The sequence below is a fragment of the Taudactylus pleione genome, unplaced genomic scaffold, assembly GCF_031769625.1.
Source record: "Taudactylus pleione unplaced genomic scaffold, aTauple2 ptg000905l, whole genome shotgun sequence".
NCBI lineage: Eukaryota > Metazoa > Chordata > Amphibia > Anura > Myobatrachidae > Taudactylus > Taudactylus pleione.
Window position 1 is genome coordinate 178,138 of NW_028285306.1, and position 20,082 is coordinate 198,219.

Below are 20,082 nucleotides of genomic sequence, written 5' to 3' on the forward strand. Positions count from 1 at the left end.
TAGCTGCTCTATACATTACTAGGAACAAGGTAACTTCTCTATACATTACTAGGAACAAGGTAACTTCTCTATACATTACTAGGAACACGGTAACTGCTCTATACATTACTAGGAACACGGTAGCTGCTCTATACATTACTAGGAACACGGTAACTGCTCTATACATTACTAGGAACAAGGTAACTGCTCTATACATTACTAGGAACAAGGTAACTGCTCTATACATTACTAGGAGCACGGTAGCTGCTCTATACATTACTAGGAACACGGTAACTGCTCTATACATTCCTAGGAACAAGGTAACTTCTCTATACATTACTAGGAACACGGTAACTGCTCTATACATTACTAGGAACACGGTAACTGCTCTATACATTACTAGGAACAAGGTAACTGCTCTATACATTACTAGGAACACGGTAACTGCTCTATACATTACTAGGAACATGGTAACTGCTCTATACATTACTAGGAACAAGGTAACTTCTCTATACATTACTAGGAACAAGGTAACTTCTCTATACATTACTAGGAACACGGTAGCTGCTCTATACATTACTAGGAACACGGTAACTGCTCTATACATTACTAGGAACAAGGTAACTTCTCTATACATTACTAGGAACACGGTAACTGCTCTATACATTACTAGGAACACGGTAACTGCTCTATACATTACTAGGAACACGGTAACTGCTCTATACATTACTAGGAACAAGGTAACTTCTCTATACATTACTAGGAACACGGTAGCTGCTCTATACATTACTAGGAACACGGAAACTGCTCTATACACTACTAGGAACACGGTAACTTCTCTATACATTACTAGGAACACGGTAACTTCTCTATACATTACTAGGAACACGGTAACTGCTCTATACATTACTAGGAACACGGTAACTGCTCTATACATTACTAGGAACAAGGTAACCTCTCTATACATTACTAGGAACACGGTAACTGCTCTATACATTACTAGGAACACGGTAACTGCTCTATAAATTACTAGGAACACGGTAACTGCTCTATACATTACTAGGAATACGGTAACTGCTCTATACATTACTAGGAACACGGTAACTGCTCTATACATTACTAGGAACACGGTAACTGCTCTATAAATTACTAGGAACACGGTAACTGCTCTATACATTACTAGGAACACGGTAACTGCTCTATAAATTACTAGGAACACGGTAACTGCTCTATACATTACTAGGAACACGGTAACTGCTCTATAAATTACTAGGAACACGGTAACTGCTCTATACATTACTAGGAATACGGTAACTGCTCTATACATTACTAGGAACACGGTAACTTCTCTATACATTACTAGGAACACAGTAACTGCTCTATACATTACTTGGAACAAGGTAACTGCTCTATACATTACTAGGAACAAGGTAACTGTTCTATACATTACAAGGAACAAGGTAACTGCTCTATACATTACTGGGAACACAGTAACTTCTCTATACATTACTAGGAACAGGGTAACAGCTCAAAACATGGCAAAGAACACGGTAACAGGTTAATACATGACAAGAAACCAGAGCCAGGTTAACAATGGGGCGGGTGGGACTACAGCTCTAGGCCTCCACATAAACGTAGGCCTGTCATCATGGCAATATGGTGACCAGTTCCCCCAGACGGCGGCAATAAATCAAGTATTACAATTTTATATTTATTTTCCTCACAAAATGTTGCAACTTTTATACTTCTGCGCATTTAGGGAGACAGTGGGGCTGATAGTGTAAGGAGTGTACGCGCCCACATCGCGCTGGCCACACCCACATCACACTGGCCACACCCACACCTCACTGGCTACACCCACTCCACTTCCCACAATAGGCCCTTGTTCATTTTCAGCCCCAGACCTATGTGGCCCTTAGTCCGGGCCCCGCAAAGAGCACAGTAACAGCTCAGTATATGACAAAGAACACGGTAACACACATAAGTGCAGCTCCGCCACCCTCACAGGATAATGAGTTTTTCCGTACATGTAAAATAGATAAAAATAGTTTTGAAACACAATTCACCGCATATAATTCCACAGTAAAGGGCTTTAAAGCTGTGTTTTATTTCCCAGGTTTGTGAAGAGAGACGGCAACAAATTTATTGCATCTCTGGACAGCGGATTCCGGGCTATAATCTCACTATCAAAAAATCCAGATCGCCTGGCTTTACACGTAGAGAATCAGAAGCAAAATGTGAATTACACAGACGGACTGGTCGGTATGTTCTGTAATGTAACATCACAATGTTATTATTCATGAGTTAGGTAACAGGAATATCAACCAATAAGGTGACCCCCTCCCCTTACCTATATGCAGATTTAAGGAATCGATGCTTGTGGGAATTTATCACTAGGAGGCATGAGGCACAAGGCACTCTCTACTAACCCTTAGCTGTATACTGCCTTGTGACAGCCTCTCTGTATGCCTGGGTAATGTCTGTGAGCGAAGACCTTATACACATCACAGACGGGAACCCGACGTGGAGTCTCTCCGCTGCCATTCTGCATTATTCCCATTACTAGTATAACACAGAACCTGGTGTATTCTGCCGCCTTACAGGATGTGATTTCCATAACTATAAGTAGGATTTATAGACCGTCCATATGTGTTCTCCTGTTCCCAGGCCAGCTGACAAGTGATGACACATTACGTATAGAGACCGATCAGATCATCGTTTACGGGAAAGCTCTTCCGGCTGAACGGTAAAAACAATAAATACGTTTTCTAAAGAAAAGAAATATAAGTATTGTCCACACGCATTGCTGCGCTCACACGGTGATAACTTATAAAAGTGTCACGTTATCTCTTTGTTCTTTTCTATAATGAATTCAAATGACATAAATATAATAGCCTGCAGGATGTAGTTATGTTACCGGCTGCCAGAATCCCGATGCGGAAAGCTCGACTTGGAAGTAAAGATAGGCGTAGAAATATCGACGCCTATCTTTATCTCAATGCCGAAATCCTGCCAGCCGGCATCCTGAACGAAGGTAAGCGGGGACAGGTTAGCGTTAGCCACGGGGGGCGAGGGTTAGGTTTAGGGACCCCCTGGGGGAGGATAGGGTTAGGCAACCCTCAGGGAGGTTAGGCTAGGGAAAGGGGGGGTTATGGTTAGGTTAGGCACCACTGGGGGAGGTTAGGATTAGGCACCACTAAGGGGGGTTTAGGGTTGGGGGGACAGGGGAGGGTTAGGGTACTTACCAGCCCCAGTCGGGATGTAGAGCCTTCAGTCTTCCGGTGTCTGTATTTCATCCGGCAGCTAATCAGCCACCGGCATTACATACCGATTCCTAGCCTGCGATCTACAGCAGCTGCGAGGATTTATGCGAGTCTCCCCATATTTTTAAAGCGCCAATCATTTAAAAGGCTAAACAAGCTTGGTTTCACCTTTTAAAATGATTGCTTCTTTAAAAATATGGGGAGACTCGCATAAATCCTCGCAGCGGCTGAAGACCTCAGGCTATTGCATTTAGCCTTTTAGACTTTTTCTTTAGACTTTTTCTGAAATAAAGAGAAATCAATGACATACAATAAACTAATACTGACTTGTTCTTATATTAACAGATTCATTATAAGACCAATTGGTAATTTATTATTTATTATTAGGTGCATTTATATGTAACACTTGTATATCTGTGTGCAGGATGTAGTTATGGACACAATCTCGACAGCAGAATACCGGCCAGGGATTTATGATAGGCGTCGAAATACCGATGCCTATCATAATCCCGACGCTGGAATCCAGAACGACGCGTGCCCGAACGAGGTAAGTCCGGGGCACCCATCCTGTTAGCTGTTGGGGGGAGGGTTAGTTTTAGGGCAGTTAACGGGGTTAGTGTTAGGATTGAGGGGTGGTTGTAATGGTTAGGCACCACTAGGGGGGGAGGGTTAGGCACCCCCAGGGAGAGGGTTGGGTCAGGCACCCCCCCTTGGAGGGTTAGGTTTTCGGAGCGGTAAGGGGGGGTTAGGGTTAGGCACCACTAGGGAGGGTTAGGGGGGGGGGCAGGGGAGGTTACTTACCTGCCTCTGTCAGGAATTTCATCCTATCGGGCAGCCGCTGTCGGGATTTGAACCGCCGGCATTTCAATCCCATTTCTCTGTGTGCACCTGGGTCTATGAATCGCCATACGAAGTGCTATGATACAACGGCTGCCGCATTTTTCTACGCCAAGTTCCATATACAGACTCAGGAGCACCACAGATATTCTGCACAGAAAGGCACCTGACGCCAGCAGAGTTGCATTGGACCTGGCAGCTCACTCACGCCAGGCATATTGTGCAGCGTGGCATATTGTGCAGCGTGGCGTTTTGTGCTGCGTGGCGTATTGATTTTAGGTGCGCAAAGACACATCTGTTTCTTATATACAGAGGCATATCTGGAGATAAGACTTATATACAAAGGCATATCAAGATACATCTTATATACAGAGCCATATCCGGAGATAAGTCTTATATACAGAGCCATATCTGGAGATAAGTCTTATATACAGAGCCATATCTGGAGATAAGACTTATATACAAAGGCATATCAAGATACATCTTATATACAGAGCCATATCTGGAGATAAGTCTTATATACAGAGCCATATCTGGAGATAAGACTTGTATTTTGATATGCCTTTGTATGTACTTATCTCCAGTTATGGCTCTGTATATAAGATGTATATAAGATGTATCTTGATATGCCTTTGTATGTATCTTATATACAGAGCCATATCTGGAGATAAGTCTTATATACAGAGCCATGTCTGGAGATAAGTCTTATATACAGAGCCATATACAGTCAGGTGCATAAATATTGGGAGATTGACAGAATTTTAATATTTTGGCCTCTATTCACCACCACAATGGCTTTGAAATGAAACAAACAAGATGTGCTTTACCCGCAGACTTTCAGATTTAATTTGAGGGTAATTACATCCAAATCAGGTGAACGGTGTAGGAATTACAACGGTTTCTATATGTGCCTCCCACAAAAGTAATGGGACTATCAACTCAAAAGCTATTTCATGGACAGGTGTGGGCTATTCCCTCGTTATTTCATTATTAATTAAGCAGGTAAAAGGTCTGGAGTTGATTCTAGATGTGACATTTGCATTTGGAATCAGTTGCTGTCGACTCTCAATATGAGATCCAAAGAGCTGTCACTATCAGTGAAGCAAACCTGAAAAATCAAAACAAACCCATCAGAGAGATAGCAAAAACATTAGGTGTGGCCAAATCAACTGTTTGGAACAGTCTTAAAAAGAAAGAATGCACCAGAGAGCTCAGCAACACCAAAATACCCGGAAGACCACGGAAAACAACTGTGGTGGATGACAGAAGAATTATTTCCCTGGTGAAGAAAAACCCCTTCACAACAGTTGGCCAAATCAAGAACACTCTCCAGGAGGTAGGTGTTTATGTGTCAAAGTCAACAATCAAGAGAAGACTTCACAAGAGTGAATATAGAGGGTTCACCACAAGATGTAAACCATTGGTGAGCCTCAAAAACAGGAAGACCAGATTAGAGTTTGCCAAACAACATCTAAAAAAGCCATTACAGTTCTGGAACAACATCCTATGGACAAATGAGACAAAGATCAACTTGTACCAGAGTGATGGGAAGAGAAGAGTATGAAGAAGGAAAGGAACTGCTCATGATCCAAAACATACCACCTCATCAGTGAAGCATGGTGGTGGTAGTGTCATGGCGTGGGCATGTATGGCTGCCAATGGAACTGGTTCCCTTGTATTTATTGATGATGTGACTGCTGACAGAAGCAGCAGAATGAATTCTGAAGTGTTTCGGGCAATATTATATGCTCCTATTCAGTCAAATGCTTCAGAACTAATTGGACGGCGCTTCACAGTGCAGATGGACAATGACCCGAAGCATACTGCAAAAACAACCAAAGAGTTTTTTAAGGCTAAAAAGTGGAATGTTATGCAATGGCCAAGTCAATCCCCTGACCTGAATCTGATTGAGCATGCATTTCACTTGATGAAGACAAAACTGAAGGGAAAATGCCCCAAGAACAAGCAGGAACTGAAGACATTTGCAGTAGAGGCCTGGCAGAGCATCACCAGGGATGAAACCCAGCGTCTGGTGATGTCTATGCGTTCCAGACTTCAGGCTGTAATTGCCTGCAAAGGATTTGCAACAAAGTATTAAAAAGTGAAAGTTAGATTTAGGATGGTTTAGTTTGTCCCATTACTTTTGGCCCTTTAAAAAGTGGGAGGCACATATAGAGACCGTTGTAATTCCTACACCGTTCACCTGATTTGGATGTAATTACCCTCAAATTAAATCTGAAAGTCTGCAGGTAAATCACATCTTGTTTATTTCATTTCAAAGTCATTGTGGTGGTGACTAGAGGCCAAAATATGAAAATTCTGTCACTGTCCCAATATTTATGCACCTGACTGTATGTATTGAAAATGTTAAAACATATTTAAGGTGAGTGGTTGATAGATTTTTAGGATACAGTATCTACAATAAATGTGACATTGGCATTTAAAACCATGTCCATGTGGAACAAATGAGGTAAAGGTATAATAAAAACATGAACTAAGCAGATCTAACTTACTTACTGTACGTAACTCTAGTGAAGTGTACCTTTCTGTCTCTGTTACCGGGGGGCTGTCTGTAGCCTCTGTTACCGGGGGGCTGTCTGTAGCCTCTGTTACTGGGGGCTGTCTGTAGCCTCTGTTACTGGGGGGCTGTCTGTAGCCTCTGTTACCGGGGGGATGTCTGTAGCCTCTGTTACCGGGGGGATGTCTGTAGCCTCTGTTACCGGGGGGGATGTCTGTAGCCTCTGTTACCGGGGGGATGTCTGTAGCCTCTGTTACTGGGGGGCTGTCTGTAGCCTCTGTTACTGGGGGGGCTGTCTGTAGCCTCTGTTACCGGGGGGATGTCTGTAGCCTCTGTTACTGGGGGCTGTCTGTAGCCTCTGTTACTGGGGGGATGTCTGTAGCCTCTGTTACCGGGGGGATGTCTGTAGCCTCTGTTACCGGGGGGATGTCTGTAGCCTCTGTTACCGGGGGGGATGTCTGTAGCCTCTGTTACCGGGGGGCTGTCTGTAGCCTCTGTTACTGGGGGCTGTCTGTAGCCTCTGTTACTGGGGGGATGTCTGTAGCCTCTGTTACCGGGGGGATGTCTGTAGCCTCTGTTACCGGGGGGATGTCTGTAGCCTCTGTTACCGGGGGGGATGTCTGTAGCCTCTGTTACCGGGGGGGATGTCTGTAGCCTCTGTTACCGGGGGGATGTCTGTAGCCTCTGTTACTGGGGGCTGTCTGTAGCCTCTGTTACTGGGGGGATGTCTGTAGCCTCTGTTACCGGGGGGATGTCTGTAGCCTCTGTTACCGGGGGGATGTCTGTAGCCTCTGTTACCGGGGGGGTGTCTGTAGCCTCTGTTAATGGGGGGATGTCTGTAGCCTCTGTTACTGGGGGGCTGTCTGTAGCCTCTGTTACTGGGGGGATGTCTGTAGCCTCTGTTACTGGGGGGATGTCTGTAGCCTCTGTTACTGGGGGGATGTCTGTGGCCTCTGTTACCGGGGGGATGTCTGTAGCCTCTGTTACTGGGGGGATGTCTGTAGCCTCTGGTATAGGGTGGCTGTCTGTAGCCTCTGTTACCCGGGGGCTGTCTGTAGCCTCTGTTACCGGAGGGATGTCTGTAGCCTCTGTTACCGGGGGCTGTCTGTAGCCTCTGTTACCGGGGGGATGTCTGTAGCCTCTGTTACCGGGGGCTGTCTGTAGCCTCTGTTACCGGGGGGATGTCTGTAGCCTCTGTTACCGGGGGGATGTCTGTAGCCTCTGTTACTGGGGGCTGTCTGTAGCCTCTGTTACCAGGGGGATGTCTGTAGCCTCTGTTACCGGGGGGATGTCTGTAGCCTCTGTTACCGGGGGGATGTCTGTAGCCTCTGTTACTGGGGGCTGTCTGTAGCCTCTGTTACCGGGGGGATGTCTCTGGGTTCTAATCAGGGAAGTAGCCTAATTTCTCTCATTATTGTTTCCAGTTCCAGCCTTTGTGACTTAGCGTCGTACACGGTGAAACAACGAGGAGCCTGCGTGAGAGTCACTGTGAAAACAGATGATTTCCCCGGTGGAAGTAGTAACATTGTCTCAGATATCTTTCATGTTCCGCATAAGTAATATTATAATTCCCATGTGGTGTTTATGCACCTAGATAATGATATGTGCACAATATTGGAAAAGTAACACTGACTGATACTGTAACTATAATTATACCTTTGTGTTTATGTCTTAGGTAGAAACACAATGATCTAAAATGTGTAATAAATTATTTGCCAATGAATCTTGTGAACATGAATTTGTAATAGAGGAAGGGTCCTCGGTCTCAGCCCTCCTCCAGCCTACAAAATTCTTCAAAATGTTGCAACACATGTCTATATAATAAGTAAGAAAGTGTATATTGGTAATATTCAGGCGCTCGTTAGGGCTGTTGTTCTAAAGCAGCTGCTAAGTGTAACAGGAGTCGTCAACTCCAACAATTTTGGAAATATACAATAAAAGACAGCAGCGCTTAAATTAAAAAATTACAAAGTAAAATGCACAGATTACATCATAACAATGGATAGGTTCCTGTGCAGCTTTATCAAAGGACAGCAGCGAAACGCGTCAGTGGTTCACCCCCATTCATGATCAAGAACCTATACCGTACTGTGGAAACGCTTGGACCAGTACTGGACTATTCACCATTTCAGCTCAGCTTGGACCCTTTTGGACATTGATATATCTTTACCTCTGGATGAGGCTCCACTAAAGAGACATTGCCCACTTTTTGAGGATTTACCCCTTTTGCATTATTACCACCACTACCAATATGGGACTTTTTCCTCCAGCTGTGATTCTATGGTAACTAACAATTATGTGGATTATGCCCCCACACAGAAGGAGTCCTTAAATATAGGTTTTCCAGCTGTAGTGTAGTCCAGTTACTTGAATAGGAACAAGTAATACTATACATGTTGGTTCTTGTGCTATGTAGCTGATGTGATGAATTGATCTTAATGAGTTTATTTTATTGATCATTTTTATTTATCTGTATTTATCGTTATTAAATATTGAACTGTTCTTGCAGAATATGTCCATTGCTATGATGTGATCGGTGCATTTTACTTGGTAACCATTTTGTATTTAAGCGCTGCTGTCTTTTGTTGTATACTGGTATATAATAAAATGAAGCAGGATGGATGTACTGTGATGGACGCAGCCATCCCGCCTCCTACTTTTTCTACTTTAACATATATTATTTATCTATACCACCTCTGGATCAGCTTGGCCAGGCCACTCATCCACCTTTCCCACTAACTTATTCACATTACTTTGAGTAAATAAACAGCACAAGATTCAGCATTAGGGCGGGATGTACTAAGTTCAGGAAAGTGATAAAGTGGAGAGTGATAAATTACCGACCAATCAGCTCCTAACAGTAATTTTTCAAACACAGCCTGTAACATGACAGGTAGGAGCTGAGTGGTTGGCAGTTTATCACCCTCCAATATATCACTTTCCAGAGCTCAGTACATTTCTGACTTGATAACAAGGTCATATGAGTTAGACAGACATTAGGCATGGGATAGCGAGGAGTCTGGGCCTAATTCAGACTCGCTTGCGAGCGTAGGACGCTCGCAAGCGGGTCGATGGTGCCCTAATGCGCATGCGCACGACGGAGGGAGCTCCGTCGTGCGCATGCGCGAGATCCGGAGAGCGACAGCCAAGCTGTCGCTCCGGGTCTCGCACCAAAGGGGGCGTGCTGTCGATGGTGAGTGACAGCACGCCCCCTTTGGTGGGGGTACCAGGGGCGTGGCTGCCAGACGGAGGCGTTCCCATGGGAACGCCTACCGTCTGGGTCCGGCCCCACTGACATCACTAGTGATGTCAGTGGGAGTGATTTTGGCTCTGATAGAGCCAAAAGCACTCCAGGGCTTGCGGCCACGAGACCCTACCGCAAGGGTCTCGTCGCAAGCCCGATGGTCGCGATGGTCTTGACCATCGCGACCATTATCATGGACGCTCGCTATAGCTGTGGGTGGTAACCCACAGCTATGCGAGCGTCCAAGAGGCCGCTCCATTTTCAGGTAGGAGGGCCCTGATTCAGAGCGAGCGCTCTGTCAGAGCGTCCGGCTCTGAATCAGGCCCTCTGTCCATTAGAGCTTGCAGTCTATAGGGAGGAGGGAGGGTAATCAGAGACTATGGCCCTCATTCAGAGGCGGTCGCAAGAAGCGATCGCTCTCTCTAAATGTGGGCGGCCGCTTCTTTTTTTTAGTGCGGCCTCCTGGTCGCTATCTAAGCTGTGGGTCCCCACCCACAGCTTAGCGACCGACCAGGTTGATGGTCGCGATGGTCAAGACCATCGCGACCATCGGGGCTTGTGACGAGACCCTAAGGTTGGATCTCGGCAACCGCAATCCCCAAGGAGCTTCCTGCTCTGATCGAGCAGGAAGCTCCCCAATGACATCACTGCTGATGTCAGTGCGGCCGACCACAAAACGGCAGGCGTTCCGTCAGGAAAGCCTCCGTTTGTGTAGCCACCCCCCGCCTACAAAATGGGGCGAGCTGTCTATCAACATCGACAGCCGCCCCTTTTGTAGTGAGCTCCGGAGCGAGAGAATTTCTCTCTCGCTCCGGGGCTTGCGCACACGCAGTGCGGCCGCTGCGCGTGTGCACAGGGCCTTAACATCGACCCGGTTGCGACCGCTCAGCGCTTGAATGAGGTCCTATGTGTGCAAAGTGACATGAGTGGATGGACGGAGGAAGTGGTGGGAGTGCATATAATTGAAGAAGTGAGTTTTGATTGTTTTAAGCATTTAAGTTTATTTTTTCATATTGTAATGTATATTGGATGAGATACTGGTTGGGCATGGCAAGGCGTTTCATAGGTAAGGAGCAGCACAGGAGAAGTCTTGGAGATGGGAGGCAGGAGGGCATGAGAAGGAACAGCACTGAAGGTCGGAGACAGTTTTTGGAAGGGGGGTTTAGCTGGACTGCATCTCGTGATGTATGGAGGGGGCAGTATTAGAGAGGGCTCTGTGGCTGAGCCGCTTGGGCTGATTTCTGGAAGAGATAGGGAGTGATTGGAGGGATTTACAGAGTGAGGAAGCAACAGGAGAGGAAGAGAAGTCTGGAAGTATTCAGGATGGATTGTATGCAGGGGTGAGGAGAGGCCAGCGAGGAGGGGAGGTTACAGTAGTCAAGGGGGAAAAAAGTGAGCAAGTGGACCAGGGATTTAGTGGCTTCCCGAATAACCGCTTTCACTGTATTTGGCGTAACTCATAGATACGCAGTCCCTACAGTTCTGATGTACCCTCCTTAGCCAGTCACTGGGGTCCCAGTGTGGTTCTGGGTTGGGTATGGGATCCGGGCTTTCAGAATCCCGACACTAGCTTCCCGACAGGGCTAGCATACTGCCACTTGTTGCTCGGTATGCTAACCCACCCCCTCTCTTTACCCTAACCCTCCCTCTTTGGTGCCTAATCTTAACCTCCCCTCCTAGTACCTGAACCTAACCTCCCCCTCCCCGCATCCTAAGCCTATCCCTCCGGTACAAAATCGGGAAGCTGGCAGCCGGCTGTCATATCCCGGCGAGGGATGAAATGGCGGGCATCTAGATGTAGACGCCTAACATTTCCCAGACGCCGAGAGACAGGCGCCCGGCATCCCGATCGAAGGGAAGCTGGGCGCCGCGAGCGGACAGCCGCGGGGGGGGGGGTTAGGTTTAGGGCACCCGGGGGGGGACTTAGGGTTAGGCACCCCCCCCGGAAGGGTTAGGGTTAGGCTAGTGGGAGGGAGGGTTAGGCACCCCCCCGGGGGACTTAGGTTTAGGCAGCGGGGAAGGGAGTGTTGGGGTTAGGCACTTGGGGGGAGGTTAGGGTTAGGGGGGTTAGGTTAGATTAGTCAAACTCACCTACCGACGATCGGGATTTCCAGTGCTGTCGGGCTTCCACTGCCGGGAATCGGCCGGCAGTATTTCATACCTATTCAATCCCTCCACCCCCTTAGTACCTAACCCTCCCTCTAGTGCCTAGCCCTAACCCCTAAACCTAACCCCCCCCCCGCGCCAGCTGACTGTATCCCTGTGGTTCCAGCTCTTCAGGGAGAGGACACACTCCTTCCTCCATGTGGCCACGAGTTCTTTCAGTCTCTCACACAAGTAATTCCTGTCCCCAACTACAAACTCTGGGCCTAATTCAGACTCGCTCGCGAGTGCTGAGCGCTCGCAAGCGGGTCGATGTTGACCAAGTGCGCATGCGCATGACGGAGACGGCTCCGTCGTGTGCATGCGCGAGACCCGAATAACGACGGCCAAGCTGTCGCTATGGGTCTCGCACCAAAGGGGGCGTGCTGTCGATGGTGAGTGACAGCACGCCCCCTTTGGGGGGCGTGGCTGCCCAGACAGAGGCGTTCCCATGGGAACGCCTACCATATGAGGCCAGCCCCACTGACATCACAAGTGATGTCAGTGGGAGTGCTATTGGCTCTGATAGAGCCGAAAGCACTCTGGGGCTTGCGGCAACGAGACCCTACCGCAAGGGTCTCGTTGCAAGCCCGATGGTCACGATGGTCTTGACCATCGCGACCATCTTTTTGGCCGCTCGCTATAGCTGTGGGTGGCCACCCACAGCTATGCGAGCGGCCAGGAGGCCGCTCTAAAAACTTAGTGGGACGGCCCTGATTCAGAGCGAGCGGCTCTGAATCAGGGCCTCTGTCCCGATTCCAGAGTCAGACATAGGTGTTGGAAGTTGGAACTCTCAGGTAATGACATCACTGACGCTTGTGGGAGGGGGTCAGAGTTCAGTGAGATTTTTTAGAAGTGGAGATGTTGCCCATAGCAACCAATCAGAATCTACTTAACATTTATCTAGCACCTTCTAGAAGAAAATAGCTAGAATCTGATTGGTTGCTATGGGCAACATCTCCACTTCTATAAACGCTCACTTTAGTAAATATCCCCCTTAGTGTCAGTATCTGTGATCGTGTCCTGTTCTGCATTTATAGAAAGTGACCACGGGATTTCTCAGATTCTTATGTGTTCAGTCTGTCCAGCACGTGTATGGGATTGTGCTATACTCAGTGTAGAGGCTCAGACTCCGGTATGATCATCGGATGAGTCAGAAGCCGCAGGGTGTTTACTTTGAGGTTTAGAGTCCAGTGACCGGGAGTTGCTGCGGCTAGTGACGGGATGAGGCCAGGGGCAGAGAGGCTGAGCACACATACAGACATATTATTACTATGTAGGCCGCTGTACACAGGGGAAATACCATAGCTACAGACTGAAAAACGAGCGATCGTTTGCTATTACGCATGTGCGAACGTAGCACTGCATGCGCACAGCGATAGCGATTATGTATAGGGGAACCACTCACAGAGTGGCAGGTAGAGGATTTGAGGAGGTAACCGGGGGGGGGGGGGGGTTTAGTAAAACGCAGGCGCCGTTTAAACGCCGTTTTGTGGGCGTGCATAAATTAGCCATTAGACCTCTCTGCGTGTCAGGAGCGCTGCAGTGTTGATGACTGGTCAGATTTCCGGCACATCCTGCGTGACTGCCCGATGTGCGTCGATAGTACCGATGTCTATGCTGTTCCACGTCATCGCATGGATATGAGAAGGCAGAAGTGGGCGTCCTTATACTCGGCTGTGCTTTGGAAGGCATTAGCATATTTTAGCAACTGCGATCTGTGAGCACACGCAGCTGTGATTGCATTATTACCGTCCGGCCCCTCAAAGGTTCAGTCACTGACTCACCGTGAAGTTCGGAAATCCCTACTCTCTGCATGCTGGCTTCACCGTATGAGATTACACCTGGCTCGGCTGACCCAGTCCCGCAGACACCAGGTCTCACTACCCTTCCTGAGGATGCATGAAAGGAGCTGCGTGGATGCAATTTCTGACCTTACTGTTGTAGGGCCCAACTGCTTAGCAATGTACAACTGCGCCGTTGCTTTACAGTTTATTGACAATGTATTGTGTTCTGCACTTATAGGCAGGGGCGCCGAGAGGGGGGGGGAGCGGGTACAGATTAGCCAGGCCCGGGCTTCCTGAGTGGCCCGGCGGGGGCCCGGGTCCGGCAGCAGTGGGAGACTGATCATGGTTGCTGAGCAGCAGCCACAGTAGTCTCCTATGCCATTGGGGGGGAGCGATCACCCTGATCGCTCCCCCCCCTGGCTTTGAGCCGGGCTGAGGGGGCTCAGAGTGCCCCCCCTCCCCAGCGTGCAGCACCGCTCTCGCGGTACAGCAATTTTTGTTTTCTTGGGAAGGGGGCGTGGCCATGCCTCCCGTGATTAGGCCACACCCCCTGTTACCCGGGCCCGCCGCGGCTCTTGGTGGGCCTGCTTATAGGCAGTGGCGGCTCCAGAGGTGGGGCTGCAGCGCAGTCCGAAAGTCAAACAGGAGAAGCCACACCAACTGCCACCCCAAACGTTGCCAAGCATCACTGGCCAGGGCTCACTGGCAGTTGGTGTAGCTCCTCTATTTGGATTTCGGACTGTGCTGCTGCCCCACCTCTGGAGCCACCTCTGCTCATAGACCATTGCAAGTGAGGGTTCCAGTTGCCTAGAACCCCCCTCCCTCCGCCTCTGCCAGAGGTTAGAATTATGACCACAACAGCAGCAGTAGTATATAATTAGAGATGAACGGTTCGGTTTTGCTGAGAAACGAACACACCCGAACTCTGGGGTTCTGAGTACAACCCAATCCCAGCTTGGGACTTCCAGCAAGTTGGATCTCGGATCTAAATTTCGGATCTTGTGTGTTTTTGTTTGCATTTAAGTCCCTCTCTCTTGATTTCAGGTGCTACAATTGGTCAAAATTGACTGGAAATTAAAGTTATTGATTAGAACATGAACAGGTCCAAGTTTCATGATTTTAGCTGTTTTTATCCATTTTTTTTTTTTTTTTAAGAAATCCAAAAACAAAACCGAATCAAAACACTTGAGCATGGTTTTGGCAAAAGCAAAAACTTTGAGGATGGTGTTGCCAAAACCAAAACATGGGGGTCTGTGCACTGCACATCCCTATATAACGTTATTAGTACAGCTGAGGCCACAACATGCAGTATAAGGGATGGAGTGGAGCTGGTGCACATGCCCAGTGGTAACAGCTTCTCTTACCAAGTCTGATGTGTGTGTGGGTCTCAGAGCACTGGACCAGAGAACCCAGAGAGCAGCTGCCAGCAAGAAGAGACAGGTGCCTTACTATGAGGTGGGAGAGTATGTTCTAAGAGAACTCTGTTGTGCTCCTACTGGTTATACTATGGATATTTATTATTGTAAGTTTAACCTTTTCCTGACCCATGATCTTACTGTATTTATATGATATAAATATGTTTGATACAGAATGTTTTTCTTTTTGGCTCTCTCTCCTACAATCTATTATATAGACCATCTGTAGTGTTAATTATTAATACTGTGTTACACACAGTGTATAAGGAGACCAATGTGTATATACACACACATCAGCCATAACATTGAAACCACTAACTGGTGAAGTGAATAACACTGGTTATCTCGTTACACTGACACCTGACAAGCGGTGGGATATATTAGGCAGCAAGTGAACGCTCAGTTCTCAATGTTGATGTATTGGAAGCAGGAAGGATCTGATCACGTTGTGATGGCTGGGTCAGAGCATCTCCAAAACGACATGTCTTGTGGGGTGTTCCCGGCATGCAGTGGTTACTACCTACCAAAAGTCATCCTAGGAAGGACAACAGGTGAACTGACGTCTGAATTATGGGCACCCAAGGCTCATTGATGTGTGAGGGGAGAGAAGGCTAGCCCGTCTGGTCCTATCCCACATTAGAGTTACTGTAGCATAAATTGCAGAAAAAGTTAATGTTGGCTAAGATAGAAAGGTGACAGAACACACAGAGCATCGTAGCTTGCTGCGTATGGGGCTGCGTAGCCACAGACCGGTAAGATTGCCCATGCTAGCGATGAAAGCACCTACAATGGGCATGTGAGTGTCAGAACTGGACCATGGCGCAATGGAAGGTGGCCTGGTCTGATGAATCAAGGTTTCTTTTACATCATATGGACGGCCGGGTGCGTGTGCGACATTTACCTGGGGAGGAGATGGCACCAGGATGCACTATGGGAGGACGGCAGCCAGGGGAGGCAGTGTGATGCTTTGGGCAATGTTCTGCTGGGAAACCCCGGGTCCTGGCATTCATGTGGATGTTACTGTGACACGTACCAGCTACCTAACCATTGTAGCAGACCAAGTACCCCCCTTCATGACCGCGCTATTCCCTGATGGCCCTGGCCACATTCAGCAGGTTAATGAATATGACAAAGAGTATAAGGTGCTTACTGGGCCTCCAAATTCCCCAAATCTCAATCCTTTCGCCGAGCATCTGTGGGATGTGCTGGAAAAACAAGTCATGGAGTCCCCAACTCACACCTCACAAGACTTACAGGTTCTGCTGCTAACAACTATGTGCCAGATACCACAGGGCACCTTCAGAGGACATGCCTCCATGGGTTAGAGCTGTTTTGGGGGCCTACACAATATTAAGTTGGTTGTTTAATGTTATATCTGATGGGTCTGTATTAGGGATGTGCAGGCTCGGATAGGTTCTAGTTTGCACGTTGAGTTCGGATTTTTCCCTCCAAAAAAACGGAACTCAGAAAGAGGCAAAACGTCATCATTCCTGGACTTTTGTCCAGGAATGATGATGTTCGTCCATGTAAGATGACGTTTTGCCTCTTTCTGAGTTCCGTTTTTTTGGAGGGAAAAATCCGAACTCAACGTGCAAACTAGAACCTATCCGAGCCTGCACATCCCTAGTCTGTATGTACATGGCTGGTGCTATGTTTTTCTGCCGCTCCCCAAGAGTCCCGTAGTTGCTTCATTTTTTAAAAGAGCTGAGGACGTGGATTGTGGAATGGCGCCCACATACGCAAAATAAGACGGACTGGCGCTACTGCCACGTCTTACTGCAAAACATCTATGGCAGGTTGTGCGCAGCGGAGATGAACCCTGGTTGTATTCAAAGGTTAAAGTGCTCTTTACAGGTTCTGCTCTAGTTCATTCTACGCTGTAAAGTTTGGGAAGAGCAGATTTGGACGACACTTATCAGTTCCAGAGAAGACAAATATCTGACATTTCTGTTTGTCTCCGCACATGATGTAACTGGAGGAAGTTACCCATTAATCCGACGGCAAACATATTAACACTTTATTAACCACCATTGTCTAAATGTTTCTGGTACAACCACAGAACGTTCATCATATTGAGCAATGGAGGACGGTAGCAAGTGGTATTTTCTAACCGCGGTGATTATATCGCTATCTCTTCCTGCTAGCTATGGCAGTCAGGTACTGTACAGTGTATTATTTTATTATTATTATAATCTGTTCAACATGTATTGAGGTGTCTTCCTTAGCCCTGTATGTGACAGTGACATGATGTGAGGAGGGGAATGGAGGCAGCAGGAAGCCACAGACTGAGAGTTATATAGTGGGAGGAGCAGGGTCCCCCAGCAGCACAGAGTATATCAGGTGATGAGTGATGTGTTAGTGAGGACAGGGCTACATGTGACAGGGGCAGTGACATGATGTGAGGAGGGGAATGGAGGCAACAGGAAGCCACAGACTGAGAGTTATATAGTGGTAGGAGCAGTGACACCAGCAGCACAGAGTATATCAGGAGATGAGTGATGTGTTAGTGAGGACAGGGCTACATGTGACAAGGGCAGTGACATGATGTGAGAAGGGGAATGGAGGCAACAGGAAGCCACAGGCTGAGAGTTATATAATGGAAGGAGCAGGGTCCCCAGCAGCACAGAGTATATCAGGAGATGAGTGATGTGTCAGTAAGGACAGGGCTGCATGTGACAGGGGCAGTGACATGATGTGAGGAGGGGAATGGAGACAGCAGGAAGACACAGGCTGAGAGTTATATAGTGGCAGGAGCAGGGTCCCCAGCAGCACAGAGTATATCAGGAGATGAGTGATGTGTTAGTGAGGACAGGGCTGCATGCGACAGGGGCAGTGACATGACGTGAGGAGGGGAATGGAGGCAGCAGGAAGCCACAAGCTGTGAGTTGGAGGGGCTGGGTCCCCAGCAGCACAGAGTATATCAGCAGATGAGTGATGTGAGGACAGGGCTTTATGTGACAGTGACATGATGTGAGGAGGGGAATGGAGGCAGGAAGCCACAGACTGAGTGTTATATAGTGGGAGGAGCAGGGTCTTCAGCAGCACAGAGTATATCAGGAGATGAGTGATGTGTTAGAGGCATATTTACTAAAGTTATTCTGCATGAAATACCCCTAAAACTGATATTTCTTGAAGGATACCTGCAAAAGATAAATATCACCTAGCTGTATCAAGGCGGGACCGTAGAATATATCTCTGAAATCTGCCACAGTCCTTTTCCAACCACAAAAGTATTCCATGGAGGCTGCAAAATGGTCAAATTTACCAAGCAGCCTGGCCCCAGCAGCTAACCCAGTCTCCATATAGAGTCCCCCCCCCCGGTAGCCTATGTGCTACTCTTTGACAATGTTTGTCATAGAGGGACCCCCAGATCCCTCACCATTGGCACCACTCTGACGCATGTGCAAGCTGACAGCCGAGCATTGGAAGTACATGCACTGGGCACCAACATTGAACCAAAGTGATGGCTTCTACATAATAACTGCAGCTCCTGATTGGTCGTCCCGCCCACTCTGCCTCTCTGCCACCATTTAAAGTGGTGAATGGCATTCATTTGCCCAAGTGGTATCGCAGCTTCAAGTTTCCAGCTGGAGCACCCTCAATCTTGTATGTGTGTTTTCATAACGTAGTTGCAAAGAATGTCCCAGCCTATTCACGCTTATGGACCGGCCTGATGTATACGCTGAATGTGTGCAAGTCCAGCAAACTGGCATCAAACGCATCTCTCGTACTGCGCTTACCATTGTGAATGGTCCTCACCTTGTGCTAACTTAGCAGCAGTCACATACTAGGGCAGAATTAAACTAACGCGTTTCTCCCCCTTAGAAAATGGACATATACAGCATGCATATCCAGAGCAAAGTAACATCCCGTTTTGCCCGAACAGTCATAACTACCATGGTGAAAAACCTTCTCAACTCTTCTCAAGAGGCAATTTTCGATGTGGAGCTGCCAAAGACAGCATTTATCACCAACTTCAGCATGTGAGTATCTTACACTGTGCAATATAAAAGCAAAGTATAAATATATGTAACAATTCAAATTGATACAAAATCTCGGTTGTGATCTCATTAAATGAGTACAGTGTTCCCTCGGTAATAAGCTGTTTGATGAGTGTTTCTTCACTATAAAGCCCTTTACATTTTATGCCATCTACCTATTTTGCACCTAAAATGTCTATATGGAGTGTGAATTGGATGCGCACACTACTATTATATCGCTGTAACGGAGCTTCAGCTTAGACGTGGCAACACTTAGTAACATGGGGCCGTATTCAGGTGGATGCAGGGTTATACTGTATGTCATACGCAGTGGAGCGACTTTTGGCTACTGTGCATGCCTCAAAGCCGCACTGAGCATGTGCAGCGATGGGATTGAGACGGTCATCGCGCCGAGGATTTGTTTTTGCAAAGTGAATGACAGGTAGTCAGTATATGGGGGACGTAATGAGATTGGGGGAGTTACAAACAAGCAGGAATCTCGAGACCATTTTCTGGGTGTGCCCTAGTGAGCATCTGCGAATTCGTACGCCGCTGCAGAGGTCCCGGCGTCTTAGGTGAGACAAACATTCTGAGACAGCCCAGAATTGCTCAGATGTTCGATGTGCGATGTGCGAAAGATGTTCCTGGTGTTAAATCTTTTGTACGCAAGCGGCGGGTGTGAGGTGCCGAAGGTGGGTGCCTCTTTGCACAAGACATCAACTAAATCATTAGCATATTTTTGCATGATCGGAACAGACGGAATTACAGTTGCGTCAGTATTTGCGTGCACCTTTGAATCGGGCCCATGATTGGGGACACGTGAAGCTGTCAGAGGAATGGTTTATGGCGTGATATCAGTGGCAGGGAAAGCTGGCAGTACTGAGAAGTGGAGATGAAGACGACATATATAGAGAGAA

General features: G+C 47.5%; 2 protein-coding genes across 2 annotated transcripts in view; both read left to right on the forward strand.

Moving 5' to 3' along the window:
* Positions 1-8,220, forward strand: part of LOC148473873 (inter-alpha-trypsin inhibitor heavy chain H3-like) — a 136,613-nt gene extending 128,393 nt beyond the window's left edge. The window contains exons 19-21 of the mRNA XM_088459328.1: positions 2,096-2,241; positions 2,647-2,725; positions 8,028-8,220. Coding sequence (XP_088315454.1) covers positions 2,096-2,241; positions 2,647-2,725; positions 8,028-8,157 — 355 coding nt within the window. The 3' untranslated portion in view covers positions 8,158-8,220. The remainder of the gene's footprint in view (positions 1-2,095; positions 2,242-2,646; positions 2,726-8,027) is intronic.
* A 9,044-nt stretch (positions 8,221-17,264) lies between these two features.
* LOC148473874 (inter-alpha-trypsin inhibitor heavy chain H3-like) overlaps positions 17,265-20,082 on the forward strand; it is a 65,513-nt gene continuing 62,695 nt past the window's right edge. The window contains exons 1-2 of the mRNA XM_088459319.1: positions 17,265-17,342; positions 19,011-19,168. Coding sequence (XP_088315445.1) covers positions 17,265-17,342; positions 19,011-19,168 — 236 coding nt within the window. The remainder of the gene's footprint in view (positions 17,343-19,010; positions 19,169-20,082) is intronic.